At 52.5% G+C, this 21,438-nt stretch overlaps 1 protein-coding gene and 1 long non-coding RNA gene across 10 annotated transcripts in view; one reads left to right on the top strand and one right to left on the bottom strand.

Moving 5' to 3' along the window:
- PPL (periplakin) overlaps positions 1-21,438 on the bottom strand; it is a 47,900-nt gene that overhangs the window by 21,020 nt on the left and 5,442 nt on the right. For all 3 annotated transcript variants that reach the window (XM_069570670.1, XM_069570669.1, XM_069570668.1), the window contains exon 2: positions 3,922-4,021. In XM_069570670.1, the coding sequence (XP_069426771.1) occupies positions 3,922-4,021 (100 nt within the window). The remainder of the gene's footprint in view (positions 1-3,921; positions 4,022-21,438) is intronic.
- Positions 2,854-20,421, top strand: LOC138429314 (uncharacterized). Of its 7 annotated transcripts, XR_011252766.1 has the most exons (8): positions 2,854-2,923; positions 3,583-3,839; positions 8,333-8,580; positions 10,681-10,745; positions 13,800-13,992; positions 15,711-16,423; positions 16,559-16,704; positions 18,890-20,421. It is a non-coding gene; the product is annotated as an uncharacterized lncRNA (long non-coding RNA). The 7 variants fall into 7 exon arrangements; XR_011252764.1 differs by lacking the exon at positions 13,800-13,992; XR_011252769.1 differs by lacking the exon at positions 10,681-10,745.

A 21,438-nucleotide genomic window follows, 5' to 3' on the forward strand; every position in this document is an offset into this window, starting at 1 on the left:
AGGGAATTGTCCCTCAGCCGCCTGAAGATGGGAGTACAGATGGGGATGAGCTCAAAACCAGCAAGTGAGAGGAGCCAGGCACTGAAGGCCACGCCCCTTGGGACTGCCCCAAGTCGGCAGATCCATAAAAGAGGCCAGATGGGAGCAGGAATCCACAGTCAATGGACCTCGGGGAGCTTATAAAGGGATTACAGGTTTGGAAACTGACCTGTGGAAATGGCTGCACCCCTCGGTGACGTTACTAAAAAAATCACTGCACTGTGTGCTCGAAGAGGGTGCATTTTCTGATCTGTAAAACCCGCCTCAATAAAGCTGTTTAAAAAAAGAAAAAGCACAAAAGGGAGGAACGGAAAAAGGAAAAAGAAGTGAACGGAGGTGGTATGGTGCCTGGTATAGTGTAAAATGACTCAGCTCCCTCTTGGAGGAAGAGAGGGTATCCAGCCCACATTCCAGGTCTTTCCTGGGCCAACTCTGGGAGGGCTGGGCAGCGACGGGTGGGGGCAGCTCCCTAAGGGGCTTTGGGGGTGAGACACCTGTGGCAGAAGGCCAAAGTCGCTGGACCATTGCCCCACTGCAGGTAGGTCTGGCTGGTTAAAAAGTTACAACATCATGGTTCTTGGCTTGGGTGGAATTTTATCGGTTCCATCATCACCAGTTGATCTGAAGCTCTGCTGGGCAATTACCATGTCAAAGATTAATTTTGCAAAAGGAGGAAGTAAATTAATCATCTCCTAATTCCCACAGGTGCAGGGACTCCGTGGGAATGCAAAACGTGTCCAGCCAAAATGAGAGAGAATATCCAGCCAAAAGATGCCACGAGGGAGTTCAAGAGTCCACAGTCGGGCAAGACTGATCAATGAGGACAGGTCAGCGCTGTGGTTACCTCGGGGGTGGGGGGTGACATTGATTGCGAAGGTCCCCCAGGACCTTTCGGGAAACGTCCTTTGATTTGACCTGAGTAAAGGTTCCATGGGTACCGATTGACGCGAAAACTCACAAGCGTGAAATCTTAAAATTTGGACACTTACCACAGACAAGTTTTTTTAAGTACACAAAAAAAGTCATAGGGACCGACATATCCTGTAAATTTTGCCCACACTGACGGACAGATAATCAATAAAGCAAATCCCGGAGATGGTTACTGGTAGGATCTGTGTGGTGAGGTTACAGGTGTTCTCCAACCCCTCCGGCTTTTCTGGCATTTAAAAATTGGGATAGGTACAAAAAGACTCCTGGAGTGGGTTGCCATGTCCTTCTCCAGGGGATCTTCCCAGTCCAGGGGTCAAACCAGGGTTTCCCGCATTGCAGCCAGATTCTTTACTGTGTGAGCCACCAGGGCAGCCCCAGGAATACTAGACAGGGCTGGCATTCCCTTCTCCAGGGGATCTTCCAGACCCAGGGATTGAACTGGGGTTTCCTGCATTGTGGGCAGATTGTTTACCATCTGAGCCACCAGGGAAAGCACAGCAGCACACAGGGCCACACACTGTGTGATTCTGTTTCTATGAAATATCCAGAATATGTATATTCAAAGAGACAGAAGGCAGAGTAGCGGTTGCTGGGCAGATGGGCATGGGAGTTCCCTTTGGGGGGATGAAAGCAACTTGGGACCAGAAAGACGTGGTCATCGCACATCATAAACATGAAATGCCATGAAATTCTATACTTTAAATGCTTCACTTTATCTATGTGAACCTCACTTCCATTTTAAAAAATAGGAAAATTAAAGAGAACTTTTGGGTTCTCTTTTAATAAAATTAATTTTAACTTATAAATGAAGATATATATATTTATAAATAAATTGTTTTAAATTATTATTTATAAAACATTAAATAAATAAAATTAATAATGATGTTTTCTTCTGAAAGAAGGAAAAGACAAAAAGATTAGCCCATGCTGTCTTCAAAATCTGGTTTAAGTTTGTTCATTTGAATTAAAACAAAGAAAACATGCAAAATTATCTTCCAAACACATCCTTGCTACTTTGAGTCATGACTCTAAGCAGATACCATGAGACGAGCGCTGGGGTCTGTTCCTCACACTCTCACAGGCCAGAAAAGGTCAGAGAGACACCAGATGTGAGGGGATGGTCTTCCTCTCTGCTGGTGGAATCATCTTAATTTGCTTCTTTATACTTGTTTATCAGCCCCAAAATGTTCGTAGTGGACACATATTACTTTTATTAGGAGGAAAAAAGGACACACCCCAAAAAGCTGTTTTCATTTAGGAAAGCACACACGCCACCGTGGCAGTCACGAGAGTGGGGAGGAAAAAGAAATTGCCAGAGGGACTGGGTACCAGGGCCAGGGCATGGCCAGAGGGAGGGATGCTGGCAGGGCCGGCTGAGGCCAGAAAGAAAGATGGGGGGTGGAGGCGGGGAGAGGGGAAGGGAGGTCCTGGGGGAGGGAGACCCTAGCGTGGAGCAGAGCACCCTCTCGTCCAATCTGCCCCCTTCCCGAGCTCCCCCTCCCCCCTACTTCTCACCCAAAGAGTGTCATTCCCCCCACCCACCCGTGTCCCTCAGGGGAGTGGACACCTGGGCGGTCAGCGGAGAGGCAGCATGTCTGGGCCTGGGGCCAACTGTGGGGCCAGCCAGCCTCATGACTTGTCCACCCTCAACTCCCCTGAGCTCCTAAGGAACTGCCTCTTAGTCATGCCTGGAATGTGGATGAAATACAGACGCCCGTTTAAATTCAAATTTCAGGTAAACAATGGATAATTTGTAATATAAGTATATCCCAAGTAGTGTGTGGGAGACACTTCCACCCACAAAAATGTGCATCCTAAACTTCAAATGGAACTGGATATCCTGTATTTTCATTTGCTAAATCTGGCAACACCCACTCTGGGGGTGGGGGAATGGCTCTGAGGTCAGCTCTGTCACTGACAAAGTCCATCCTGGCCCTCTCTAGCCACAAAGAAGGTACGAACTCAACCACTCTGGGCTGGTGGGGAGGGATTCGAAGAGGAGACGGCCAGCTTAGCAGCTCAGAGGTGTGAGCACAGCTGCAGGGCTGCCCAGCCCATGGAGCAGGATCCCTAGGAGAACCTTTGGGCTCGGGCTGGTTGTTATCCCCATTTTACAGTCCCAGAAACTGAGGCACGGAGGGGGGAAATGATTTGGCCCGCCTGTGTCTGAGTAGTGGTGGTGGTAGGGAAGTGAGGATGATGATGCTGCTAATCACAGGGAGCCCTGCACGGCACCCGCATACGTGCCTTGTGCTCAGTCATGCCTGACTCTGTGCGGCCCCGTGGACGGCAGCCCGCCAGGCCCCTCTGTCCATGGGATCCTCCAAGCAAGAATACTGGAGTGGGCTGCCATTTCCTTCTCCAGGGCATCTTCTGGACTCAGGGATTGAACCTGGGTCTTCAAGGTCTATCTGCACTGGCAGGAGGGTTCTTTAACCACTAGTGCCACCTGCATAATCTCATCAAATCCCTCCAGCAGCCCAGGAGACGGGTGGTGGTTTCCCCCCTTCCGGTGCACAGGGAGGTAAGGTGACTTGCTCAAGGTCACACACTAAGTGGCAAAACCAAGGTCCTAGCCAAGGCCTGGCTCCTGAGACTGTGGTTCTGCTCCAGACAGGGCCCATGGCTGCAGGAACTCGGCGTCCGGGGTGGAGGAGCTGGTATTAACAGCACTAAGGAGGCTCCTCTTCAATGTGTCTCCACCTGGGCACTCTGACATTTGAGGCTGAATCATTCTGTGCTCTGTAGGCTACAGAGCAGCATCTCTGGCCTCCATCGCTAGATACCCGACCCTGCACTCCCCAGGGTGCGGTGGCTAAAAATGTCTCCAGACGTGACCACACATCCCCCAGGAGCAGAATCATGCCCAGGTGAGAACCTCGGGGTCATCTAAGCCCTGGGTCCCCAGGGGGCTGGCATCTCGGGGGCACCGGGTGGGAGGCGGGCACTCACGCTCTGCATCTTGGCCTCCGTGTCCACGATGTTCCTCTCCACCTGGTCGGCATTCTTCTGCAGCTGCTCGATGAGCTCCGACAGCTCCCTGTTAGAGACGCTGCAGGTGGAGAGAGGGGAGGTGAGCCGCGGTGGGGGGGGTGCCGGAGGGCAGGGGCGGGGTCCTGCCAGCACCCCAGTCTCCCAGGCCGTCCCCAGCCCCGGGCTCAGAGTGGAAGCTGCCCAGTGAGCCTCGAATGGAGCTTGGCTGTCCCCCAGGGCGATATCACTAAAGGCACAGAGCGAGGCAGCGCCTTTCCGGGAATCAGCCTCTGCTCTGGCCATCACCCCAGTGCTTCTATTTGCCACGTTGGCAGAGCACGCTTACTCTGTTCTCCCACTTTTTAAAATTGAGATATAACTCACATGTCATAGAATTCACCCTTTAAAAGTGTGCTTATTCTGGGAATTCCCTGGTGGTCCAGTGGTTAAGACCACATGCTCCCAATGCAGGGGGCCCGGCTTCGATCCCTGGTCAGGGAACGAGATCCCACATGCTGCAACTAAGAGTTCCCATCCCGCATGTCATGACTAAGACCCGGCACGGCCAAATAAAACAATAAAAGCAAATTTAAAAAACAAAGTGCGTAATTCAGGGGTTTTAGTGTATTCACAGGGTTGTATAACCATCATTGCTATGTAATCTCAGAATATGTTCATCACCCCCAAATAGAAACCCCACCCCCTTTAGCAACTCACTCCTCACCATTCCACCCCATGGCCCCTAGCGACCACAGATCCACTTTCTGTCTTTATGGATTTGCCTACTCAGTGCAACATGGGGCCTTCCGTGTCTAACTTCTTTCACTTAACAATATTTTGAGGGTCATCTGTGTTGTAGCTAGTGTGTGACAGTGCTTCATTCCTGTTTATGGCTGCATAATATTCCACAGCCTGGCTATGCCACATTTTATTTATCTGGTTATTCACTGATGGGATACTTGGGCTGTTTCCACCTTTTGGCCATGATGGCTCAGACTACTCCGAACACTCGGGTACAAGTTTTTGTGTCAGCAGTCTTATTATTAAATACCTGATACTTTTCTTTCAATCTACTCATTCTTTATATTTAAATAAATTTTCTAAAAAAGAGGACTTGCTTCCCCATTGTAAACAGAAAACCAAAAGCCTTTGCCATAAAGAGGTAATGGCCAAAATAAATTCCACAGAAATAAGAGGATGGCATTAAGTTCTAGCTGGACACCTGGCCACCTGCACATGTTGAAACTGAGCCCTGCCCTCTCCTGCTTAAAGGCAGAGCTTGGCATGCACACCCCACAGCCAAGCTAGAGCTCTGCTGGCACCAAGCTGAGACCTCCTGAGAGTTCTCAGAGTGTCTGGGAGAGATTTGAAATCGGAAAGGCTTTCTCATTCGGCGTTTCTGTCTTCTCTCTGGCTGTATCTGTCTGCCCTGCAAAATCTCGCTCAGCCCACCCTGGCAAGCACTGCTGGGGGAGAGGAGGGGACCTTGGTTTTGGACTCAGGTGTGCACTGGGGCTGTGTGACTTGGCCAAGCTGCTGTCCCTCTCTGTGCCTCTGCTTCCCGCTATCAGATGGGCCTTTCCCAGCTGGGTGTTAGGAATGGGAGTGAGGCTATGCAGGCAAAGAGCTGGGCACCCCTGTAAGTCTCACGAAGGTTCATGATTATACTTAAGGAGCCTTAATGATCATTGTCCAGCTCCTTGTTTTCTCTAAACAAAGGAGGAAACAAAGACCAGAAAGGGAAAGCAACTTGGTCATCGTCACACAGCTACCCAGCAGTGGTTGAGACTGGCACTTAGTCCTCCAATCTCCACCAAAGACCTCATATACTGACTCCAAAGATTGAGGGCAGGAGGAGAAGGGGACAGAAAGGATGAGATGGTTGGATGGCATCACCAACTCAGTGGACATGAGTTTAAGCAAACTCTGGGAGATGGTGAAGGACAGGGAAGTCTGGCGTGCTGCAGTCCACGGGGCTGCAAAGAGTCAGACACGACTTAGCGACTGAACAATGGCAGGGTCTGAGACTCAACACTGCAGACGCTACTGATGCTGCGGGGGAAGCCGGAGTGGTGGAAGGAACAGGAACACGAACAGAAGCTGCAAGACTATCCAGCTCAGGCCCAAACCTTGCCTGGGGGCCGGCTCTGTGCCAGGTCTGGATACACAGGCGCTAGGAGGGGAGAGGGCTAGGGTCTTGGTGAACGAGACCCAGGCCACACCCTCTGCAAAGAAAACTAAGGAAGCAGCCTTTTCCCAAGTGGGGACCCAGGAACCCTGGTCCTGTAATTGCTCCTGGAATGAAAGCTTTGTCACTCAGGGCGGTTAGGAAAACCCAACCCCTCAATAAGTCAGTAAAGGCTCTGAGAAGTCCTGTGGTGGAGAAAGCTGGTATTCAGTGGAGCACCCAGGAAGGCTCAGAGGAGGCGACTGTGCATGGAGGCTCTGGGTAAGGTGGGGTGAGGCTGCTGGGCCATGGGCCGACTCCCATCGCCCCCTACCTTGGCGTGGGCTGGCCACGTGGCACATGTGAACACTTCCGCCCTCAACCCAACCCCAGCCGCTGACCGCACCATGGCCTCAGCAGTCAGACGTGGTGAGTCTCAATCCAAATATTTAACCGAGACAGCCAAGGGCACCACTGTGATCCTGCAGTGTGGGTTAGGTGGGGGCCTCTATCCCTCTCGGGTCCAGCCCAGCCACACCTCAGGGCAAGGGGCCAGCTCCCAAACCAGGCCCCTCACTGGTTGGGACGGGTTCAAGGAAAGCGCCTCCTGGACCACACCCTGGCCAGCTCATTACTCCAGCCGAAGCCCAGCACCGGAAGGGGACACAGGGCAGTGGGGTGGGGACAGCCAGCTCCATGGACCTGGTGCTCCTGGTGGGGAACAAAGGACAGCTCGGCGGAAGCGTGTGGTCAGACAGGCGCGGGTTCCAAGGCCTGCTGGACCACTTACTGCTGGGACCGTCCCAGGCAAGCGCCTCAGCCTTGAGGTGCCTCAGTCTCTCCATCTGTCTTCTGGGGATGACCACGGAGTCACTGCAGCAACTTGAAACCTAGTGCACACGCTTCACCAGACATCAGACATGTCCACAGACACAGCCCCGGTAGCATCTTCACCCCAGCTCTCTAGAGGAGGTGTGTGTGCTCCTTTACAAGCAAGGAAACCAGCAATTCTACTCGACAGATATCAAGAGAAACGAAAACACAGGCCCACATAAGAGCTTGTACACAAATGTTCACAGCAGCAGTATTCACAGCAGTCAGGAAGCGGAAACAACACGAATGTTCAACCAGTGAACAGATGAATGAAACGCAGAGCATCCGTACAACAGAAAACAGGGATGAAACGCTGACAGGCTACAGTGCGGAGAAACCTTGAAACCACGAGGCTAAGTCAAAGAGGCCAGACACAAAAGGTCCACTTACATGAATTGTCTAGAGTAGGCAGATTCATGGAAAGAGAGAGTAGATTAATAGTCAGGAGGGGCAGGAGACAGAAGGGGAGGGAGTGCTAAAGGGCGTGAGTTTCTTTTTAAGGTGACGAAATGCTCTAAAATTGATTATGGTCTGCATTGTTCTAAGTCGCTTTAGTCGCGTCCGATTCTCTGCGACCCCATGGACTGTAACCCGCCAGGCTCCTCCGTCCATGGAATTCTCCAGGCAGGAACATTGGAGTGGGTTGCCATGCCCTCCTCCAGCGGATCTTCCCAACCCAGGGATCGAACCCAAGTCTCTCACATCTCTTGCGCTGGCAGGTAGGTTCTTTACTGCTAGTGCCACCTGGGAAACCCCTGATTATGGTGGTGGTCATTAGTTCTGTGAATATACTCAAAACAACTGAATCGTACACTTTTAATGAGCAAACTGGGCTTCCCAGGTGGCTCAGATGGTAAAGAATCTGCCTGCAACGCGGGAGACCTGGGTTTGATCCCTGCGTTGGGAAGATCCCTTGGAGGAAAGCATGGCAATCCACGCCAGTATTCTTGCCTGGAGAATCCCCACGGACAGAAGAGCCTGGTGGGCTCCAGTCCACGGGGTCGCGAAGAGTCAGACACGACTGACCACCTAAGCACAGCACAGTGAGTGAACTGTATGGTGAGCGAGTTATGTCTCAACAAAACTGTTCTCAAAAACATTGGCAAGTGCCATTTACAAGTGGCAGGGATACGTTTCTTCTGCCCCCACCCTCTTGAATGGTCCCCAGCTTTTATCCTGTTTTCCGTGGAGGCTGGGCCAGCTCTGGGTTACACCCAGCTGCCTGGAAGATGCTAGTTAAAACCTCACAGAGGGTTGACCATGTGCCTGGCTGGTGCTAAGCAAGTCACATCCAGATGAGCTCATTAATCCTACCACCCACTGAAGTAGCACTGCTCTCCCATTTTACAGATGGGGAAACTGACGCACAGAGCCATTAGCTCACTTGGCCACAGTCTCACTGGCTAAAGCAAGGCAGAGCTGGGATTCAAGCCCATGCCTCTGGAGCAGTCTCAGCACTTCTGCCTTTTGGGTTTGGAGTCCCAGATGAGAGGCCCCAAAGGGTCCTGCCTTCCTCCTGCCATCCAGCTGGCCGTAGGAGCGGACATGTGCTCCCCTTGAGAGCCGCAGAGCCCCACACCAGGAGAACAGGAATGCGGGTGAGTAGGGAACCTGCAGGGGTGTGGGGGTGCGGGGGTGGGTGTTTTGTGTGTGTGTGTGTGTGTGTGTGTGTATGTGCAGATCCCAAGAGGGTTGAGAACTGGCTGGGCCAGTCCAGCTTTTCATCCAGCTAATGGGCCACACTGAGGCAGCCAGACACGGCCCCTGGGGGACTGTCGGCCCAACTGATGGAGGCCTGGATACAGATCTCCCCTACCAGCCTCTTCCGAGTCCGGTCCCACTCACGGAGATGGGGATCTCTGGGCTGAGCCAGGAAAGCTGAGGTGCCCATCCCCAACCCCACCCGAGAAGGGAAGGGACCAGGGAAGAGGATCTGAGTGACAGGCTGGGGGAGGGACACACTCAGCCTCCCTCCACTTACTCAGAAGTTTAACACAGATAGAGATGCTGAGGGCAGTGGCCATCGGCACTGGTAGGTGCCTCAGAAGTCATCAAGCCCCACCTGCTCATTACACAGGTGAGCAAATTGAGGCCCTCAGAAGCGCAGGCACCCGCCCAAGGTCACACAGGGAGCAGCCAGTGTCCACAGCCAGACAGGGTTCAAATCCTGACTGCGCTAACCATCCGTGTAACCTCGTAACCCAGCGCCACGAAAGGCAAGGGACAGATCAACAAGAGGACGCTGCGGGAGAGGTGGCGTTCCACCGGCACGGTCAATACCCCCACCATGGAGGCGGCGCAGAGGTGAAGAACCCGCCTGCCAACGCAAGAGATGCAAGAGATGGGGGTTTGATTCCTGGGTCGGGAAGATCCCCTGGAGAAGGAAATGGCCACCAGATCCAGTATTCTTGCCTGGAGAATCCCATGGACAGAGGAGGGTGGGCTATAGCCCGTGGACTTGCAAAGAGTCGGACACAACTGAGTGACTGCGCATACAACCTTGAAAGAGCTATTTTCTGCTTCTGAATCTCAGTTTTATCATCCATCAGATGGGCAAGATTCATCCTATCTAGGCAAGTGAGGTGGGTGGTGAGGGTCAGGGTCACTTCTGGGACCCTGGAATCAAGTTTCAAAGACCACTTTGGGGTTCGAGGACTGAGCTAGAGATTTACAGCAGCCTCTGAGCAGATTAGACATCATGTCAGCTCACGAGTGGGGTGTCACCAGTTTCACCAGCACCTAAAACAGTGCCTGGCACACTGGAGACACTCAGCAAATATTCGGTCTAATCACCTAGCACACTGCAGGGGTCCCCTAAGTGGTGACAATGCCTATCCACAGAACACTTCCCCATGCACCTTTACTCCCCGAAGGCCTTTCCATCCACATGAAACTGCGCCCTTACATTGCTCCCTGATCTGTGCATGAGGTTGTGCCTATGGATCCCCTTTCTCTCCCGGGGAACCCCGCTTGCCAGTGGTGCTTGGTTCTGTAAAAGAAGTGAGTGAAAGTTGCTCAGCCGTGCCCGACTCTTTGTGACCCCATGGACTATGGCCCAGCAGGCTTCTCTATCCAAGGGATTTCCCAAGCAAGAATACTGGAGTTGCCATTCCCTACTCCAGGGGATCTTCCCGACCCAGGGATGGAACCTGGGTCTCCTGCATTGCAGGCAGATTCTTTACAGGCTGAGCCACCAGGGAAGCTGTAAGCAGGTTCCTTCTAAAAAACAGGAACTTCATAGCACCGAGGACAGCAAGGTGAACACCACCAGGGAGAAGGCACCTCGACACAGGGGACATGGCACCCCCTCAGAATCCTCCCTGGTAACGCATGACCCACAAGCCATGGATGGGAGCCAACAGACAAACACAAAACGCCTCACCAGACCTCTTCAAAACTGCCGAGGCCATGAGAGACCAGACTAAGGAACGGTCAGATGGGCAGAGATGACTGAATGCAACCTGGGGGCCTGGAACAGGACGAGGCATCCAGGGAAACTGGGCAGGCAGAACGAAGTTCATAGCTCAGTTGTTCTCTCTTTAATGTTTTGGCCACAATGCGTGGCATGTGGGAGCTTAGTTTCCCGACTGGGGATCGAACCTGTGCACCCTGCGATGGCAAGACAGTGAGGAGGCTTAACCACTGGACCACCAGGGAAGCCCTCATAACTCAGTTGTTTTTGTTTTCTTTCTTTAAAGGTTCCTTCTAGATTTCCCTGGTGGCTCAGACGGTAAAGAATCTGCCTGCAATGCAGGAGACCCAGGTTTGCTCCCCGGGTTGGGAAGATCCCCTGGAGAAGGAAATGGCAACCCACTGTAGTATTCTTGCCTGGAGCATTCCATGGACAGAGGAGCCTGGTGGGCTACAGTCCATGGGGTCACAAAGAAACATGACTGAGCTAACTAACACTCACTTTTTCATGTCTAGATTTCCAGGTTTTCCAGCAAAACCCTATAGAAGCAGATCTTTCTGGGCGATGGTGTGTCTAGGGATGCCCATCTTGACAGGTCAGGCAGTGGGTGCTGTGGCCCGAGACCCCACCTGGTACTAATAAAGGCCAATGGGACCCAGGTCTTGGCTGTCTCCAGAAATGGTCCTTTCAGCCCAGCCCAGACTTTGGTCAGACAAGGTAAATGGGTTTCACAAGCCAGGTGGAGTCACACCCTGCAGACAGGGGTTGTTTTTCCAGAGAATCCGCCCTTGTTTTCTTTTCCAAGGCTGAGGACGCTGGAGTCTGGCGAGGGCCCAGGTCCCATCCGAGGCATGAAAAGGGACCCCATTTCCTTGGCCCGGTCTGCGTATGAGACTCCTGGTGCAAGGAGGGCACGGCCAGGGGGACGTCTGGGGCTGCCTCAGAGTCCCATGACTGGGTTTGAGGACACTCTGGGACAAACAATCGCTTTCTGGGTCTGAGCCTGCACGCACCAGCCTGGAACAGGCGTCTCTTTGTCCTTCAGGATGTGCTCTGGGAGTTAGAGCTGTGGGGAGATGGCCTGGGAGCCTCACGGGGCATCGGGCACCCTCACTCCATCACCAGAGTTAGAAACTCTACAAGCACAGCCTGGCCTGCTCTGCGGGTGGCTGCTCAAAGCCCAGGAGGTCAGCTTCAGACTGGGGAGCCGGGGCTGGAACCCCGTGCTGTGAAGCCCAGAGGGGTGGAGTCTGGTCAGTGGGCCGGCAGGAAATCCGATCAGAGAAGTGGGGACAGAGGCGGCACTCCGGGCCACCCAGACTCTGCGGATGCTCCACGTGGGGAAAGAGCACCCAGGGCTCTCGCAGGACCCTCAGCCCCACCTACCGGCAATCACCCCTTCATGCTTTACTTTGGGTGGGGAGCCCCTGGCCCTTTCCCACGATAAGCCAGCCGCAGTATAACCTGGTGGTTAAGCACCGGGACCAAAGGCAGGCGGCCTAGATCCGGATCCTGACTCAGGCCTTATTAAGCTGTCAGTTACCTAGCCTTCCTGAGCCTCAGGTCACCCGTCTGTCACTGGGGGTCACGGCAGTCCACATCTCTCAGGGCTGGGGCACGCTTAACTGAGAGAACAGGTACAAAGTGGTGCCTTGCAGGCAGCCCAGGTTCTCTGCTTCCACCCAGAGTCACCACCCAGGGATCTGGGCTCCTTTTAAGGAGCTGATAAAAGCTGGCAGCCAAGGCCCCATGTCAGAACCCACAGGCACGGGGGAGCTGGAAAAAAAAAAAAAAGCCCCTGGGTCACCCAGGCCATCCGCACTGATCTTCACGCAAGCCCAGACCCACTCTGCTTCCGCCTTGTGGATGTCACCTCGCCCGGGCATGGAGAATTCACAAGCCACCTCAATATTTGGGAATGTCTCCTCCAGCTCCTGCGGGGAGGGGCCGTGCACATATATGGGTAATGAGAGGGCACAGCCCCAGCCCTGGTCTGGAGGAACCCTCTTGGGTCTGGAGTCAGGATTAGGCCGCTAGGCTTGGGATTTGAGGGGTTTAGGGGGTTTCCACTATGAGCTTTGCTGTACCTGGTCTGCAGCAGGGACACGGCCGACGGGCAGGGCGGAGAGGCTTTGTCTACCCAGCTGTTCAAGCAGAACCCGAAGACCACCCCAGACCCCTGCCTCTGCCTCCCCTGGTTCCATCTGGGAAGAGAGCCCTGTGCTTCCGTCTTCCCTCTGGCCCTAAGGCCCTCACCTTGATCAAGAGCATCACCTCTCGCCTGGACCAATGTAATGGCCACGCCCAGCCATCTCCTTGCACTCTGACCCTTGCTGCCCCCAGCCAACTTCTGCGCATTTGTCGGAGATCAGGTTTGTCGATGCTCCCAAACACGCTCAGAAGAGAGCTCGCTCTCCTGTCTGGGACCTGCCTTGCCCGGCCCAGCCCTTCCTGCTGTCAGCTCTCTCTGTCCCGGTCACCCTGCAGCAACTGGTCCATTCCTCTCCATCCTGCCTGCAGGGAGGGAAACTGAGTCAGCCTGGCCCAGGGAAAGAACAGAGACTGAGAGAGCTTGGGCAGGTTCCTTAGCCTCTCTGTGCCTCAGTTTTCTCATCTGCAAAATGGGAATAAGAATCAGCCTCATCCAGAGGATGGAGACAGTTCAAAGAGAGGAGGCTCGTAAAACACTTTGGACCTTGGACGTACGTGTCACACCAGAAAGGCTCAGGATTGTTGGAATTTTGGTCTGTTTGGCTCACTGCTGTGTCCATGGTGCCCGGCACAGAGCTCGTCCCAGCAGTAATCTAATGAACAGCTGCTGGCATTTGGAATAACAGCATGTGCTGTTTCACCTGCCTACCTTTAATTTCCTTGTCTGCACAATGAGGTTATTGGATCCACTGACTGCGTAGCAAACAGAAAGACGTATCTGATAGGTGGAAAATGTTCCCAAGGCAGATAGGGTGGGGACTAGGTTGATTTGCTTTCAAAGCCACCACTGTCCAATAAAAACAGAATGTGAGTACATTTGTAGTTTAAATCTTCCTAGTAGCCACGCGAAAAACATAAAAAGAAACAGGTGAACTTAACTTTTATACACCATTTGATTTAACCTAATATAGCTAACGCAGGAGACATAAGGGATGCAGGTTCAATCCCCGGGTCAGGAAGATCCCCTGGAGGAGGGCATGGCAACCCACTATTCTTGCCTGGGAAATCCATGGACAGAGGAGCCTGGCGGGCTACAGTCCACAGGATTGCAAAGAGTTGGACACGACTGAAGTGACTTAACACACACACACACAGCACAGCTAAACCATTATTCTGACAGTCAATAGAACATTATTAAAGAGACAGTTTACATTCTCTTTTCCTCAACATCTGGCATGTGGTTTATACTTGCAGGGCATCTCAGGTTGTTCTATGCATATCTCACATGGCAAGTGGTTAACAAATACGATGGCATAGTTCTGGGTGATTCTGCAGCCCCTACACCGCTCTGCGATAAGCCCACAATGACTGCAGCCCATCAGTCCTGCCATAATGAAGCTGGAGGAGGCTCGGAACATTAGTGCCTGGTACCTGCGTGCATCACAAGGTAGTTATCAGCATCCTCGCATGCATGCGAAGTCACTTCAGTCATGTCTGACTCTTCACAATCCAACAGACTGTAGCCCACCAGGCTCCTCTGTCCATGGGATTCTCCAGGCAAGAATACTGGAATGGGTTGCCATGCCCTCCTCCAGGGGATCTTCCCAACCCAGGAATTGAACCCACGTCTCTTACATCTCCTGAATTGGTAGGTGGGTTCTTTACCACTAGCACCCTAGGGCCACGTAATAAAAGGTCATTTCCTGGGACTTCCCTGGCGGTCCAGTGGTTAGGAATCCACCTTGCAACAGAGGGGATGTGGGTTCGATCCCTGGTTGGGGAACTAAGATCCCACATGCTGTGGGGCCACTGAGCCTCAACTAGAAGGTCTGTGTGTCACAGTGAAAGATGCCCTGTGCCACAGTGGAGATCCTGTGCGCTGCAACTAAGAACTGACACAGCCAAGGGAATTAGCAATTAATTGGAGGGAAAAAGGCCATTTCCTTTGCTTCCTGCCAGTGTCCCACCAGACCCACACAGACTGGCCAGACACCTGCCCAAGGCCAGGTCTCATCTATGGGTCTCTGGCTGCCTGACTTCAAAACAATCCAGGGCTCCCAGCTGTGCTCAGCAGAGCGCGGTGCCTGGGTGCGCAGCACCAGAGCACACAGACCACAGCCTCACACCCTTTCCCGGGCCCCCAGAGCTCCAGTGTCTTTGCCCATGGCCACGGGCCAGAGCCAGCCACGCCACCCTCCTTCCTGGGAGAATGGCCTCTTTCCTGACCCACCTCCAGGGGGTCATACCACTACTGAGGGGCCACAGCCCTAGCATAAGCCCCCACCCCAGCAGTCGCTGCCCACCTAGCACTGTTCTGTCACCTGTCGGTCACGCCCAACATGCTTTTTCTTTCTGGGCGTCAAGATGGGAACCAGCAGGGACAGGGTGTGGCTGATGGTGACGGCCCTTCCTCCCTGGCCAGCGCCATCTCACCTTCCAGGCCTGAGTCAGTCCCCACGTTCTGGTCCTTGATGATGTCCACAGTCCCTCCCTTTGGGGGTTAATTCTGTCTCAGTGGGTGCGAGCAGAGCTGGATGATCAGTCTCGGAATGTCTGGCATGCACAGGAGCCCACACCTCTCCTGGGAACCAGCCTGTCCCAGCCTCGCCCCTCCTAGAGTCCACAGAAGGGGCCTGACCTCCTGTTCCCCATGGTCAACCCCTTCTGGGTACTGCCTGCCTCCAGGGCCTAAGCAGCCCCCAGAGGAACCTCCAAGTTCATCTTGGGTACTAGGTGGCCCCCTGACCCCACCTTCTTTAAACACTGCCAGGCTGAGAGAGCACAGGCTTTCACTCCAGGACACCTGCCCTGTCTCTACCGCAAAGGCACACACAGGAGGTGCAGGAAATGACTGAAGAAACGCATAGCCAGACACTGAGAGGACTCACTAGGTGCCCATCACCCACTCAGCCTATTCCTGCAGCATGTCCTGACACCTGGCAATCCTGGGAGAAACACGCCCTTATGGTAACTGGGGGTACTTTTCTTAATTCTATTAGGTGATAAACTTTTGGACAATAAGAATTTACTCATCTTTTGGGAGGGGAGGACCCTTCTGTAGCCTTTAATTCCAGGCTTTGCACAGGCTTGGGGCCCAATAAATACAGGTTGAATTGAGCAGACACTTTATAGCATGTGAATAATTCTTCTCTCCTCATTTTTCAGATGAAGATAGCAGAGGCTAAGAAACCTGCTCAAAGTCACACTGTTAGGAAGTGATAATGTCAAGATCCGAACAGGTGTTAGAGCCACCTCCTCAGAACAAGAGGGATGTCAATATTGTTGTTCAGTCGCTACGTCGTGTCCGACTCTTTGTGACGGAATGGACTGCAGCACGCCGGGCTTCCTTGTCCTTCACCATCTCCTTGAACTTGTTCAAACCCATGTCCATTGAATTGGAGACGCCATCCAACCATCTCATTCTCTGTCACCCTCTTCTCCTCCTGCCCTCAATCTATCCCAGCATCTGTCAATACTATTCCACAAAGTGATGGGGAGAGATCAAGGACAGGAGACAAAGCAGAAAGGCGTTCACCACCCAGGGGAGGCATAGTGACTTACATCTCGTTGGCATCTTCAGCAGTATAATTAATCCCAGTGGTTGAGTAACCATCAGTGGTGGTAGTTAAGGCTGAGTCATTCATTCTCCTCAGATGCCACCATGAGGGGCTCCCAGCCTGTCCCTCTGAACAGGCCAGGCAGGGGGAAGGAACTGGTATGACAGAACCCCTCCCTGGGCCACGCCCTCCCCCAGTGTCTGACATGGGTTCCTGCTTTGATCCTAACAACCCATCATCAAGCTTGGTACTATTATTGCTTCCCGTGCAGATACATAAGCTGAGACTGGGGAGGAAGGCAGACCTGCCTGGGGCCAGAAGGTTAGTATCCACGCTGGTGACTGTTGCCACCCCCGTCACCTTTCCAGATCGTCAAGATTTCCAGATCTTCAGTAATTGCTGAATAAATTTTCACCACACCCCCAACTCCTTGTCATCTCTCTGCCCCTCTTACAGGCCCTGGGGACAGGCCCTTCTCCATCAGCAAGTCCCTGGAGCTGTCAACATGCTTAAAATGTCTATTTAATTCAACACTTATTTACTGAGCCCCCAGCCTACACAAATCCTGGAATTAAGAGCCACAGAAGAACCTCCACCAAAAGGTAAGTAAGTCCTTATTGTCCAAAAGTTTATGGTCTAATAGGCAGGATTTAGAAAAGCTCTCCAATAACTGTAATTCCAGAGATTCAGACTGTTTGGGTCAGGGTATTTTCATCCACTCTGCCCACTTCAGGCCTTGTATCCTAATTTAATTGTGAAAATAAATGTCAGTCCCATAAAATGCAAGAAGAGAGCAAGAAGAAAACAAAGAGAAAGCATGATAAATAGGAAATAGAAAATATATGGCAGGAGCAGGTCCAAACACAGCAGTCAGTACAATAAATGAGAATGAGTTAAACTCACCCGCTAAAAGATAAGACTCCCGGGGAGAACATGAAAACAAAACAAAAGCCAGCTCTACGCCATTCTGCAAGGCACACATCTAAAATAAAATTACATAGGAAGCTTGGGACTAAAAGAATAGCGTGCGATAGACCAGGCAACTGCTGCTTCAGCTGTTTTAAAGGAAGAGCAAGGTGCAGCGGTGGCTCAGCGGTAAAGAACCCACCGGCAAAGCGGGAGACGTGGCGAGACCCACGGGTTTGATTCCTGGGTCAGGATGATCCCATGGAGAAGGAAACGGCAACCCACTCCAGTATTCTTGCCTGGGAAATACCATGGGCAGCCCACGGGGCTGCGGAAGAGTTGGACATATCTTAGCGACTAAACAACAGCAAGGTACATATAACTCTACGGACAAGTTACACTGCCCCTTTACTCAGGGCAGTGTAAACACCGGGTTTGACGGCTGCATATCAGAAGACTGAAGTCCGGGCCCCGCCTCACTGATTTTGACCTAACTGGTCTGCCATAGGACCTGGACATCACCTGCAAGGCTCAGATAATTTTTTTTTTTTTTAAATTTGGCTGCACCAGGTCTTAGTTGCAGCACGTGGGACCTAGTTCTTTAAGCAGGGATGGAACCTGGGCCCCTGCATTGGGAACTTGGAGTCTTAACCAGTGGACTGCTAGAGAAGTCCCAAAACTCAGATGATTCTAACGTGCTGGCAGGGCTGGGAACAAGGAAACGAACCAGAGTCATGTGCTGCAAGGCTAGACCAGCAGATCGAGGAAGAATTCCCAGGTCTCGGCAGGAAGGAAGTCTTGTAGAGAACAGTACACAGAAAACATCCAAAAATTACCAGACTGACAGGCCGACTGACTGACGGGCTCCCGACTAGAAACCTCAGCGATAATTAGCTGGGTGTGGAGGGATTTACTGTCTACTAATCCTCGGGAAGTAGATTCTACAGTGAGAAGGCTGCTGGTGGGAGTAACTACAGCTCTGTTTCATGGTTTAACTTGCTTCCACCCAGGGAAGGCCTCCCCACTTCAGGGCCTCATGTCAGGCATGTGCTTTTGGGCTCTCGTTACAGACACACACACACAGAAGTTCAAACCTCTTTGAGTAACACCAGGGTGTGTCTTGGAGATTTTTGCAAGATTTAAATGGGGCTCAAGCCAACTGTCAGAGAAAGCAATAGCACCCCACTCCAGTACTCTTGCCTGGAAAATCCCATGGATGGAGGAGCCTGGTGGGCTGCAGTCCATGGGGTCGCACAGAGTCGGACACGACTGAGCGACTTCACTTTCACTTTTCACTTTCATGAACTGGAGAAGGAAATGGCAACCCACTCCAGTGTTCTTGCCCGGAGAATCCCAGGGACAGGGGAGCCTGGTGGGCTGCCGTCTATCGGGTTGCACAGAGTCGGACACGACTGAAGTGACTTAGCAGCAGCAGCAGCAAGCCAACTGTGACAACCCCAGTTGTTAGGACATCATTCCAGGTTCAAAACCAGTGGACAAGGAGTACTGGCCTTCAAATAGGAAGCACCTACTATGTGTCTGCTGCCTTTACACACATCATCTCCAGTTCTCTCCATGATTCTACACGTCTCTAACTTGTAGATTCAAAACAGACCTCTCACTGCTGCTCACTGAGCACCTACTATGCGTGAGGCATCATTCAGGGGGTGTGGGAGTGACCACACAGTCTGCAAAGCCCCTACCTTCATGAAGCCCACAGTGGGGCAGGAAGGTGGCCAGCAGCAACACAGCTGACCAGAGGCACAACTGGGCCTGGAAAGCAGATCCAGGCTCCCAAACCCAGGCTCTTTCTACTCTACCTCCATCCCTCAGCCTCAGCCTCAGCTTCTGTCTCAGTAACACGGGGGTTTTGCTGCCCAGTTTATAGTTGGGAAGAGTCGAGTTCCTGATGCAGAGCAGCAGGATTGGAGGAGCCTCCTCTGTTCCTGATGGCACAAACTCAGAATCCTTTCTCAACCTTCAGCTGGAACCCAAAAGTCCCCATCCCAGCATGGAGAAGTGAAAAGCCCTCAAAGCCACAAGCCTGACATCTGAGCCCTGGCTGCTGGGGCAGTAAAGAATTCTGCACAGGACTGTCTTCCGGCAGCTCCGCAGCCTTCCAGAGTCAGCAGGCCGCGGGTGGGGCGGAGCCTCCGGCCAGCCAGCAGCCCACTGTGCATTTATAAGACCTGACAAGCCCTCTGTCCAGGAAAGGATGGGCTGGGCGACCAGAGGGGACACCCGGCAGCCAGCTCATCTGTTCCTGGCTCAGAGCCGCTGAGACTCTAAAACACTGAGCCTCACCTGGAAAAGACAGACGAGGGCACTGCTGTCTAAGGACAATACAGTCATAATTCAGGACGGCTGTTCCTCTGCACCTCAGCCTCAGAGGCTGTCACGTGTTCACACCTCTCCCAGCTCCTGGCCGTGGTTCCCTCCCGCACTTCTGAGTCTCCGCATCCAGAGCTCTCCATTCTTGCTCCCCAGGCCTTGGACATCTCCCCCCGCTGAGGCCCGCTCCCTCTTCCTCTCTGCTATCTCCCTGCTGACTGGACTCAGATCCAGAACTGCAGGCTTCCCTCCAGGCTGGATCAGCTGCCAGACCCCTGGTCTAGCCCACCCCTCACTTTTAAAAACTTGAAAACTCTTAACCTAGCTCAAACGTGCAGAAAAGTATGGAAAAGAATGCCACTGAGACTTCGCTGATGTTGCCACTCGGCCATATGTGTTTCAGATTTTTTTCAAAAACAGTGTTATTATTTAGTACCCTCTGAGCCCCCTCCTCTGGGGGAGCATAATTTTGGAGCCACTGGTTTCTTCCTCAGTTCAGTTCAGTCGCTCAGTCGTGTCTGACTCTGTGACCCCATGGATTGCAGCACACCAGGCTTCCCTGTCCATCAACAACTTCTGGAGCTTGCTCAAACTCATGTCCATCAAGTCGGTGATGCCATCCAACCACCTCATCCTCTGTCGTCCCTTCAATCTTTCCCAGAATCAGGGTCTTTTCCAATGAGTCAGTTCTTCACATCAGGTGGCCAAAGTATTGGAGTTTCAGCTTCAGCATCAGTGCTTCCAGTGAATATTCAGGACTGATTTCCTTTAGGATGGACTTGTTGGATCTCCTTGCAGTCCAAGGGATTCTCAAGAGTCTTCTCCAATACCACGGTTCAAAAGCATCAATTCTTCAGTGCTCAGCTTTCTTTATAGTCCAACTCTCACATCCATACATGACTACTGGAAAAATCAGTAGTTAGACCTTTGTTGGCAAAGTAATGTCTCTGCTTTTTAATATGCTGTCTAGGTTGGTCATAGCTTTGCTTCCAAGGAGCGAGCATCTTTTAATTTCATGGCTGCAGTCATCATCTGCAGTGATTTTGGAGCCCAAGAAAATAAAGTCTGTCACTGTTTCCCAATCTATTTGCCATGAAGTGATGGGACCGGATGCCATGAACTTAGTTTTCTGAATGTGGAGTTTTAAGCGAACTTTTTCACTCTTCTCTTTCACTTTCATCAAGAGGCTCTTTAGTTCCTCTTCACTTTCTGCCATAGGGTGGTGTCATCTGCATATCTGAGGTTATTGATATTTCTCCTGGCAATCTTGATTCCAGCTTGTGCTTCATCCAGCCCAGCGTTTTTCATGATGTACTCTGCATATAAGTTAAATAAGCAGCCTGACAAGATATAGCCTTGATGTACTCCTTTCCTAATTTGGAACCAGTCCGTTGTTCCATGTCTGGTTCTAACTGTTGTTTCTTGACCTGCATACAGGCGCTGGTGACAGGGCCTGGGGCCCCAGCGGGGCTGCCCGCTCTGGAGGCAGGGAGCCTAGAGGCCAGGGCAGGGCTCAGTCTGCCTGGAGGCAGGAAGGGGCACTGGGGGCCTCGCTCCCTAGGCTCAGGAGGACAGAAGACCCATCAAAAGCAGAGAGAACAAAGACCGGGGGCCATTTCCATCTCCCCATTCCTAAGACAGGTCAGGGCAGGCAGGCAGGCTGGAGAGTGGCAGGTGGCACTGGCAACACCCGACACAGCCCTGCCTGGAGCAGAGAGGAGCCAGAAATCTCTTGACAAGGAGCCTTGGACATGTTCTCAAAGGCAGCTTCTCCCCCAGCCCCCAGGGCCCTCCAGAGGCCCCTCACTCTCCTAGGAGTGTTGCCTAAAAGGTATGACTTGAGGTAAGCCTCTCTCCAGAGGAGCTCCCTGTGTCTGAAATGCCACCATTAGCAGCCACTGTTACATGTTCAGCTCTGTTCTGTCCTGAATCTAATTCACTGGGTCTCATTCCCTCTGCCAACAGCACTGGGCAAGTGAGGGCAAAGCCAGAGAGAGGGGAGGTGCAAAGGGTTGCTGGGCGGAGTCAGGGATACAAAACTCAGTGACTCCACCATCTGGCCTGGGGCAGTCCCCAGAGACAGCACCAACCCCAGGTTG

Source organism: Ovis canadensis, chromosome 24 (assembly GCF_042477335.2).
Source record: "Ovis canadensis isolate MfBH-ARS-UI-01 breed Bighorn chromosome 24, ARS-UI_OviCan_v2, whole genome shotgun sequence".
NCBI lineage: Eukaryota > Metazoa > Chordata > Mammalia > Artiodactyla > Bovidae > Ovis > Ovis canadensis.